Below are 11,299 nucleotides of genomic sequence, written 5' to 3'. Positions count from 1 at the left end.
CCCCCTACTTTTATGTTTTCTTCTTGTATATTGTGGAATGCAGCAAACGTGCCGTCATCTTCGACTCAACAGTAATTCTAGCCAGTCTTCGTCACACCGGATCTTCAGGGTGAGCTAATGCTTCTAGCTTGGACTGGATCTCCTTCCTCATGTCTTGATGCCTTGAAGTTTCGGCATAGACTAGCTTTTATTTGTTTTAGCTTCTTGGAATACTCTTAGTTTAGTAATTTGATCACAGATGTTCTTGTGGTGATGACTTCCAGATTTTTGGGGAAATAATAGATGTTGAATTTTAGAAGTTATTGAATTGTCTTTTATTAATGAGTTTAAGTCTTCCGCATTGCTTTATGTTGATATTAAATTAAAATGTTAAGGTTTAGATTGGTCGGTTCGCTCACATAGGAGGGTAAATGTGGGTGCCAGTCGCGGCTCGGTTTTGGGTCGTGACATCAGCCCTCTTTGTAACTTTTGTACCAGTATTGATGACTCTTCTACTTGGCAATCCAGGCTGCTTAGTCAAATAAATACATACTCAAATATTAGACAATTAGGTTTGCAATGACAATTGTAAACTTGCATTGATAGTTGTAAACTTACATTGAGAGTTGTAAATTCATCTTCAGCTTGGTATATGCCAACACCTACCATTTTTGGCCTTTTAAAGGTCTTGTTTGTCCTCCACTGGTGTCCTCATGTTCTACTGGTCTCTTCCCTCTTCCTAGGCCTCCTCCACTGCAGTTTGCTTCAGAACTAGTTTGACTATGTTGAGTCATTCCTCTTTCTCTACTTAGTCCTTCATTCACATTTCTTTCTTGAGCCATTTCTCTCCCTAATCCTGCTCCTCTACCTGTACCTCTACCTCTACCTCTACCATTTAAAGTCTATACTTTGAAATCAAAATATTAAAGCATATCTATATTATCGGACAATGATATAATAAAATAGATATATTACCTCTGTGTTTGTAACATTTCCAAGTGATTGAGCTGGAACACCTCTGCCACTTGCTCTTCCTCTTGTTGCTCTTCCTCTTGTTGCTCTTCCTGTTCCTTTTCCTCTACCTCTTTCAGTATCCTATATATTAATATATCAATATATATACATCTACATATAACATACATTTGAGAGTAACAAATAAAAGTACCTGTGACTGAGAAGATGGTTCAGATGACTAACTTGGACCAGTACTTCTTGACTGAGAACATGGTTCAGTTGATTGACTTGGACCAGATTGGTTTCTTGTAGGACATCCTCTTTTATTGTGTCCTTCTGTGCCACAATTGCTACAAGTCATTACAGCACCTCTTTTGCTCAACTTTCCAGTTTTTCTACTTTCATCTGCTTCCTTTCTTCTAACCTTACCTGGTCTTACAGCAACTTTCTGGTCTTTGGTGTCTTTAAAATTGGATTATTTGAGGTTGGCCACATTTTCATGTTATTCATTGGCTGAATAAAATGGGCATATGTGCTGAGGTAGGTTTCCTTGCTATAACAACTAGCCACATAATGGGTTGGTTTCAAGTTTTTGTAATGAAGGGCAGCAACACCATGAGGACAAGGATTTCCCCTGAGCTGCCAGGATCTGCAACTACACCTCCTATTAACAATGTCCACAGTGTGTGTAAATTCATGGTGTTTAATCTCAAAACCTCTTTCTCCATTCCAAGTCAAGTTACATTGCATAGACTTTTGAATGTTTTCTTGCAAAATCTTCAAAGACATATGAGATATATCAGTGATCCAAGTGTTTGAGAACTCTCTCAAATCACCAATTCTTTTCATCATCTTCACCCTTATCTCCTCAAGCATTGTAATGATGGTTTTATACCTTGCAGACACAATCCAAGCATTAAAGCTTTCTGCCATATTGTTGTCCAACACATCACATTTGCTATATGTTTCAAAATACTTCTTGCACCATTTATTCAAATTGTACCATAAAAGATTATCCAAACCTTCTTGTCCTAATTTCCTCATTGTCTCTATATTGTCCTTCATCTCAGCTTCATATGTGGATTTAGCAATCCTCCAAAACACTCTTCTTCTTTCAACTCCTTTCCAAACTCCAATTCAAGTGGAGCCTGATTAGCTTCACTAACCCCATGAAAAACATACACCTCCACTGTATCCCCATCATTTATCATATTGAAAAGGTCAAATATAACCTTATCATTATCAACAAGGACCAATAACCCATCCCACTTGATGAAAAAATCACAATCAATTGTATATCCTAGTTCCTATATGTATTCCCTCAACTCAAAATAAGACATCCTATCAACATCTACATCTAGGAATTCTGTCATATGCCCCCCAATATATTTAGGTGGTGGACCAAATTCTATTACCCCCCCCATGATACCATCTTAAAGTTATCAGAGTAAAAGTCATCCTGAAAAAGCATGTAACAACAACAAACACAATTCAAATACACATTTCAATAACTAACTCTAACAAGTTGTACACAACAAACATAATCACTAACAAACAACAACAACAGAAACACTAACTAATAAAAGTAGAAAAAAACACTAACATTTAGCTCTAACAGTACTAACAAAACAAAAACACTAACAATAGCAGTTGATAATGTACAAATTGACGTCTACATATGTATAAGAGACAAATAATAAGGTTCGAACTAAGTGGATAACATCTAACCCTAACCTAAAACACAATCACAAAACCCTAATCACTAACAGTCGCACTAAGTCAATAACACAATACCCAATACTAACTAAGTCGATTACCCAACATACTTAAAAAATATCCTAACAATGGAAACTGTAGGAGGTCGATTCTAACAATTCTACACTATAATAATCAATAAAATCAGAATAATCAAAAAAAAGTGAAGATTTTTATCATATGTTTTAGAACCCTAACCTGTTAGACCTTCAATCTCCAAGAATCTTCACAAATACACATCAACAACGATCAACAATGATCAACAACGAGATCGTCAACAACAACACTGTATATTTCGTTTGATTTTAGGAAAAAGTTGAGAAATGAAATGAAAAGGAGTTCACGAATTTTCTTTAAAAAAAAGGGTCGGGTCGGGTTACCTAGAGAGTAAGCAACACGCGCACTACATAGACGATGGAATGGGTAAAAAAGACCAATTTACAATGATATATAGTTGTTTAGTGGGGTGATAGGACACTTTAAAAGTTTAGGTGTCTTTATACAAATATGGGACAACTTCGATGGTGTATTTATGTCTTTTCTCTAAAATTAAATAAGAGATGTTTTGAAATGTTTGAACTTCATTTTTTTGAATGACTATTTATCTTTCATTATATCTTTATTACTTTAAAGTTTATTATCTAATTATTTATTAAAAATACTTTTACATTTTAAAAAATAGAAAAAATATTTAAGTGAAGGGTAAAATGATAATTCAACTTTGAGGTTAGAAGCTTCCCACTTATAATAATATATGATACATACATTATGTATACATTACATTTGTAATTGCACTGTATATAGGCATTTATGTGATGCTATTTACATATTTGGAAAGAAACTGGATAGGTGGTGATAATAGTCATCTTGCTCTGACGATTTTATTGACAAAATACCTGTAGTTGAGAAAAGAAGCATTTTAAATTGTAAAAGTGCAATGTAGTAATAATGAAATATGGTAAGTTTTGCTTACCTTGTTAAAGCATCCGGCATCATGCATATTCCTGTTTTACCTTTATTCCAATTTTTCACAAAAGTCAATGAATATGCAAATGATAGCAATTTTAGTATTAAATGTTTATATTTATATAACATGACTTTGAGACTGTGTAGGTACTGATGGAGGATCCTTTTTTGACCTGTTCCTGTCCGGATCATCTGCATCTGCAAAGTAAGATTTTAAGAAACTTACATGAAAAGTGGGATGAATCTTTAACCTTTCTGGCAGTTTCAATCTATAAGCAACTTTGCCCACTCGTTTTACCACTTCGAATGGACCATCATATTTAGGAATCAAACCTCGACGTCTAATCTTACTTGCAATCTGTTTCCAGATTTGTGGAGTAAGTTTCAGCAACACCTAGTCACTCATATTAAACTCTACTAAGCGATGATGTTGAACATCATCTGTCTCCATGCGCCGTTGAGCCTTGGGGAAGCTGTCTTGTGCCTCAGATAACTTCTCAAGTCTGTCTCGTGCAACCTTGTACGCTGCTGGACATTTCCCCTGATTTTTAGACTTAGCAACATCCAATGGTGTCATAGGCTGCTTGCTTAAAACTATTTCGAAAGGGATCATTTCTGTTGTAGACGAATTATGCAGATTATAACAAAACTGCGCAGTTTCTAACAATGCAAGTCAATTCCATTGACTTGTTCTCACATAGTGCCTCAAGTATTCTTCCAACAAGTGATTAATCCTTTCCGTTTGTTCGTCTATTTGTGGATGATTTGCAGTAGAGAAATTTAATTCAGTGTCCATCATGTTGAACAAAGCTGTCCAAAACCTGCATGTAAACCTTGTATCCCTATCACTCACAATGTCAGTCGGAACACCAAAGTATTTAACCACATACTTATAGAACAAATCAAAAACGATCTCAGATGAACCTAATTCAGGTGCAGCAATGAAAACAAAATATTTCAAAAACCTTTCTACCACCACTATTATTGATGTTTTGCCATCTATCTTAAGAAACCCGAAATGAAATTCATGCTTACCGACAACTAAGGCCTTTCAGGAATAGGCAGAGGTTGCAACAAACCTGCTTTCTTCTTACATTCAGTCTTGTCCACTTGACAAACATGGTAAGTCTTTACGTAAGCGTCTATGTCATTTTCCATCTTTTGCCAGAAATAAACACGAGACAGTAGAGCTAATATCCTTTCAACACCTGGATGTCCAACATAAGTAGAATCATGCGTTTCCTTTATCAAGTCTTTGTGCAATCCACCCTGATTTGGTACAACGATTCTCCCCTCTTTAAAATAGAGCAGATCGTTCTCGATCCAATACCGTCTCATTGTGTCATCTTGCACTTGACCTATCCACTTAACACACAATGAACTATTTGCAACACATAACCTAATTCTACCAAAGAAATCAGTTTCAAGTTTTGAAATTGAATATAGCAGCAAATACCTCCTTTTGACTCAATACATCAACCACTGGATTGTGTTTCTCTGGCTTGTGCTCCCACATGAAGTCATACTCATCCAGAAATTCCTGTCACCATGCCTGTTTAGGACTCAACTTTTTCTACGTCTTGAAAAACGTATTTGCAACATTGTCAGTGCGCACCACAAATTGAATTCCCAGCAAGTAGACTATCCCAACTGCAGGCAATGTACAAAAACAACCATTTCTTTCTCATGCGTCAATATATCTACACACATTTTCATCGTCCTATCCTATTTCTTTTGGAACAAAACAGGAGAACCTTTAGAGACTTAGATAGTTGAATCAGACCAGCATCTAACAATTCGTTCAACTGTTTACGCAAGTCAACCAACTCCTTAGGAGCCATATGATAAGGAGCCTGTGCAGGAGCGATCGTTTTCTTGTCGGCAAAGTCTTTGGCAGTTCAGGCGGCATCACATCAGCAAACTGTTTCAGCAACTCGACCACATAATTAGGCACCTCTACTGTAACATCAGGCTTTAATTCGACTGAGGCAACAAGTATAGTTTCATCACTTTTCTTCAGTCCTTTGTCAGTTGATATAGCAGACAACAACATTTCCCTGTCCTTCTTCTTTGCAATGTTACTGACTTATCCAAACGGATGAACACCTTTCACAAATCCAGTATTGCCCTCAGTCATAATCGTGATCCCATCTAAATGTAAAAAAGGAATAAACTGAAATTTTCTTAGAAAATCAATACAGAGTATCATCTCAAAATCTCCTAATGGCACCACCATCAAGTTATGTTTTCCTACCCAATTTACAGTCGTCATAGACACCCCATAAGCCATGCCCACAATGACTTGTGCCTTAGCATTCACTATTTTGACGTAGGAAGGACTTTTAGTCAATTTAAGCCCCAATTTCGCAGCATTATTAACATCAATAAACGCATGAGTAGCCCCCGTATCAACCATTGACATCACACATTTTTCTTTTATCTTCATTTCTATATGAATCAATGAAGCATGTGGATTTGAAGTCTTAGACGTCCTCTCAACATTATTAACCAACGTAATATGATTGAAAGACGAACCTAACGGATTTGTCATAGCAGCCACGACTTCCTCTCCTTCTTCATCCTGATTCAATTTTCCAGCAAGTAAAACATTTACTCTTTCCCTGTTCGGACAAGACTTAGCCAAATGAGGACCACACAAGTCCAACAGCCTTTCAAATTTCCATCCTTGTTCTTTGGCTTGTTTTATTTATTTCCTTCCTTTAGTGATTCCTTCCCCCTTATCATTAGCACAGTATTTACGATTCTCCCTTTTCTAATCCCCTTTCTTATCACCCTTTTTCTTGGATTTCAAAGTAGAAGGAACAAAAGTAGTAGGTCGAGTCGCCTAAAAATCCACTAACAAATCTGCAATAGCAACTGCCCCGAGCAAATCCTTGACATTCTGCCTTCGAAGTTCGTTTTGAGCCCATCCTTGCATACCCGAAATGAAGTTATGTAATTTATCCTCATCGGACATGTTTTGAATGTTTAACATTACAAAGGTAAATTCTTTAATATAATCCTGCACTGAACCCGTCTGCCTCAGTCTCTTCAACTTTTCCCTTACAAGCTAAGAGGCATTGCTAGGAAGAAATTGATCACACATTTATTTCTTCCCATGTATCAATTTTGGGTCATCCAGCACTTACTTCATCTGCATTTTGAGTCCTCTACCAAAGTTTAGTATCACCCGTAAAATACATTGTAGTAATGTTTAACTTGTCCGTTTCAGGAACCCTTGCAATAGTAAAATATTGTTCCATATCCGAGATAAAATTTTCCTGTTCTTTAGCACTCCTTGCGCCACTAAAGGCTTTAGGTTCTGGAATTTAACCTTAGACGATCTTCACGATTTAAACTTAAAGCTACTTCATGTCGACACTGTAACATCTTGCAAATTAAGATATCTATGAAGAAGCTTAAAAGTTGAAATAGTAAGTTTTGGGAAGAATTAAAAATCTGGAAATTTTCTTATGTTAGGAAAAAGAGGGTTTTTAGTCAACTTTAAATAGACATAACTATTATATAAGGATTAGTTAGAGGTATTTCTTCATATGGATGGAAATAACTTTGAGATATCTTTCTAACACCGCCAAGTTTGTGCGTTTTGGATTTCGTATGAGTGAGATATAAATTTCGGAAGTTGAGTTATTAGGTTAAGTATTGTCCAATCCAGATTTGGGAAAGGCAAAGTTGTCTTTTCCTTACACAATTATTTCATTTCATTTTTGGGTGATAAATTGGGTTCTAAACTGATTTCATTCAGTTGACACTCTTAGAAAACAAGTTAGGGTTTTGAGAGAAGAGAAAGAAGTAGAGAAAAGAGAATAGAAAACAAGAATGTTCAAGATTGTCGAAGTTCGGTTTGTAAAAATCGTCAGACGTGATCCCTAAAAAGGTATGTGAGAAATTTTTGTGTTGCGTTCTTCCACCCACACACCAATTTTATTTAATTCAGCAAGTTAGAGTAGATTGGATGATGAACATTCATATTTTGATGAACAATTATCGAATTATTGATTGAATGGGTAGTAGGATGTTCTAGTTGATTTGATTCGTGTTTCCGGGATGTTTTACGAGTCTAAACTATAGGGTATTGAGTATATTAGTTATCTAAAGTCTTTGGGGGAAGATATATGGAAGATTAGAAGGTTTAAAGTTGAAAATTGAGAAGAAAAGTCGAACCATGCTTCTGCAAAGCCTTTGGGCGTCGCGCCTCTCGTAGCCCCACAGGGAAGTGTTTGTCCATAGGGGCTTGGGGAAGCGCACCAGCCAGAGCGCCCCAAATTGGCCTCTGAAGTTTAGGGTCTGGCGCCTCACGCCTCTCAAAGCGCCAATGACGCCATTCAACACCATTTATTCCCCATCTTTTCGTACTAGTTCCTAAGTGATGTACCCACATTTTCTAGTTGATTCCAACACTCTAAGGTATGTCTAAACATCGTGAAATCATTCATAAATATGAGATCATGAAACCTGAATCCATAATCCAATTCAATGAAAGTTAGGATCAAAGTCTAAGAATCTAAGAGTTAAGTTTAAAGGTTAAGAAGTAAGACAAAGTAAAGTTTCTTTAAGTTCCAAGAGTTTTATTTAAACGTTTTAACTTCGTTTTAAGGCTGAAGTCTCGAGTTAAAGAAAGAGTAAAAGTTGAAGTCTTTCCTTCAAAGAAGTATAAGGGAACTAAGTACTTCCCTAAAGAGATTAAGTTCATCCTTTCAAGAAATACAAGAGAACAAAGTATTTCTCGAAGAGTCGTTTCAAAACTCAAGTTTCAAGCTAAGTAAAGAGTAAGGAGTAAAAAGTTAAGTTGAAGTTATTTTCTTCAAAAGTATAGGGATACTAAGTATCCCCAAAGAGATTTTTAAATACTTTCACATTTAAACAAGTAAAGAGCCTTCGAGCTAGTTTTTAGACAGAAGTTATAGCTCTATAAAACGAAGAAAGCAGGGAAGCTATGATTTCCAAGAGAGTTTTAAAGCTATGTTTTGAGCACTAATCTCAAACCACAGAATCCATATGTTTTAAAAACATAAGAGCCAATATATTTTTGGGAGTAGTATGGAGCACCGATGTGGGGATGCGAGTTTCAGATTAAATCAAATCTCAATGAAAACCATGTAGCCACCATGGGTAGAAAAAGGTCATACTTTTTAGATGATTCCTATTCACAGTTTACTAGTGTATCCATTAGGAAGTTGAGGTCCTATACTTTTACAGGTATAGGATGGTCCATGGAAGCGTAAGGTAAAATGTTGTATCATCACTCTGACTATTAAGTGATGGTTGTCGATTAGAGAAACTCCCACAGTAGTAGTTTCATGGTTCCTCAAGAGATTTTGTTTAGTATGAATGGGGGTATGGGACTTCATTCATGCATTGCACGAGTAGACTTTGAAAGGAAGCATGATATATTTTCTTTATTATTAAGATTATGAGTTTACATCAGATTATTTTCTATTTTTACGTACATTTTAAAGTAATGGTATCTTTGCATATACAGAGTTGAAAATCGTGTTTTAAACAACTTTTGTTTATATTGCACACGTCTTTAAACTGATATATTATGAAATGAGTAATCATAATGAGTTAGTTATTCATGAGTTGAGTATAGCCAAGTTAAATGTTCATTCTTAATCCTTTTCAAGTCTACATTGTTTTAGCATTCCAACTCGCTTACTCGTACATTCAATATACTGATGTTAGTTGGCTGCATCGTATTATGATGCAGACACAGGTAACTAGGATCGATATTTCAGCGCACATTTGATCTATTGAGCAGCTCAAAGTTAGTTGGTGAGCCTCCCTTCATTCCAGAGAACATCTTTACCTTTTAGTTTCTAGTTGTTAGGATGATTAAGGGTTATGTCCCAACATCATCTTTAATTTAGAGGCTTCATAGACAGATAGAGTTAATTCTTTAGTCTTTTCATATCTATTGTAAACTATAAGACTTATGTTGCCATTTTGGCTAAGCATTATTTTAAAGTTATTTCTTGAGTTAAGTCTTCCGCTCAGTAAGTATGCCAGGACAAGGGTTCGCTTGGGGCCAGCAATGGTCTTCAAGTGCCGGTCTCGCCTATGGTGTAGGCTCAGGGCGTAACAAACTTGGTATCAGATCATAAAGTTCAACAGGCCTAGGGATTGTGTGAAGTCGTGTCTGTTGAGTCTTAGTCATCGGTGTGAAGCGCGCCACATCTATGATTGGGAGGCTACAACATTTAGGAATTTTCTCACTTTTTTCATATTCCTTTCATGCGTTAGAGTTTATATCTAAAAAGTATCCTTCTAATTCGTGTTTCCGTATGTTTCCAGAGAATCATGCCTTCATAAGAGCAGTCAAAGGTCATTAAGATAGAAGGATTGTTGAGGAACAAGAGTTGCCAAATGCACCTGAAGTGCAACCTCAAGGAGAAATTACCCATACTGAATTCTATGAGACTATCTCGATGTTATGTCAAGTTGCGACTCATCAAGTTGGACAGAGAAGTAATCGATAAGAAGTGGCTGATAACTCAAGGATTTGTGAGGTTTTAATATGAATCCACCAAGGTTCACATCTTCAAGTGCCACAGAGGATCTAGAGAACTTTGTTGAAGTACTTTAGAAAATTATTGATATATTGTATGTTGTTGATGCTGAGAGGGTAGAACTAGTTGCATACCAACTAATGGGTATCTCTAGAGTCTGGTTCGGCCGATAGAAAAGGAATAGGGTCGAGGATGCGCCAATAGTGAGTTAGGTTGTGTTTGAGAATGCTTTCATGGGACGGTTCATTCCTCGTGAGTTGTGAGACACAAAGATTAGAGAGTTTCTAACCCTTAATCCGGAGTCTATGGGTGTTTATGAGTACAGTCTAAAGTTTCCACAACTTTCCCAGTATGTCCTAGAGATGGTTGTTGAGATGAGGAGCAAGATTAGTTTATTTGTTGCTGGATTGTCTTGTCAGCAAAGCAAGGAAGGCAAGGCAACTATGTTGATAGGAGATATGGACATCGAAAGGCTAATGATCCATGTGCAACAAGTTGAGGAGGATAAGCTTAAGGATAGAGAAAGGTTTAACAATACGCGGGCTAAGACGTCATGCAATAAGTTCAGATAGCAAAAGAGTAGTACAAATTCTTCCTTCCAACAGAAACAGAAGGGACCTGCTCCACAATCTGCTAGTGCTCTTGCACCCAGAACAATGGTGAGCATAATGGTCAGAGTTCACAACCCTTTAGAGCTAGACGCACCAAGTCTCATTATAGTGCGACACACTTGGAGTTAACTTGGCTCCTGCATGTGCTAGGTGTGGTAGAACGCACCCAGGAAAGTGACGTCAAGGCAATTAAGGTTGCTTTTAAGTGTGGAGGAGAGGGTGTAACGACCTGTTTAGTCGTTTTGAGCTGCAGATTTTATTTCTGGAAAAACTGTGTGAGTCGACGGAACCCACGACGGACCGTCATGGACACGACGGGCCGTCGAGGGGGTCTCGTTCCAAAAGACTTAGACTTCTGAAATCTGGGTACTGAAATCGACTCTCTGAACTTGGCGACGGACCTGCAGGACGAACCGTCGTGGGCACGACGGACCGTCGCAGGTGTCTCGTTCCAGAACACTTAGACTTCTGAAATTTGGGTACTGAAATCGACTCTCTGAACTT

General features: G+C 37.1%; 1 protein-coding gene and 1 pseudogene across 1 annotated transcript; both read right to left on the bottom strand.

Annotated features, from left to right (window-relative positions):
* The window catches only part of LOC107032714, an 8,062-nt pseudogene extending 6,941 nt beyond the window's left edge, over nucleotides 1-1,121 (bottom strand).
* Nucleotides 1,122-1,171: 50 nt separating this feature from the next.
* LOC114074282 lies at nucleotides 1,172-1,977 on the bottom strand. Its single transcript, XM_027912140.1, has 2 exons — nucleotides 1,497-1,977; nucleotides 1,172-1,395 (listed from the first exon to the last, which is right to left on the bottom strand). Exons 1-2 carry the CDS (start codon nucleotides 1,975-1,977, stop codon nucleotides 1,172-1,174), a joined length of 705 nt encoding a protein of 234 aa, XP_027767941.1.
* Nucleotides 1,978-11,299: the final 9,322 nt, after the last annotated feature.

This window comes from Solanum pennellii, chromosome 10 (assembly GCF_001406875.1).
Source record: "Solanum pennellii chromosome 10, SPENNV200".
In the NCBI taxonomy this organism is placed as follows: domain Eukaryota; kingdom Viridiplantae; phylum Streptophyta; class Magnoliopsida; order Solanales; family Solanaceae; genus Solanum; species Solanum pennellii.
The sequence above is the reverse complement of the archived record's forward strand: the minus strand, read 5'-3'. Positions and strand labels throughout refer to the sequence as shown.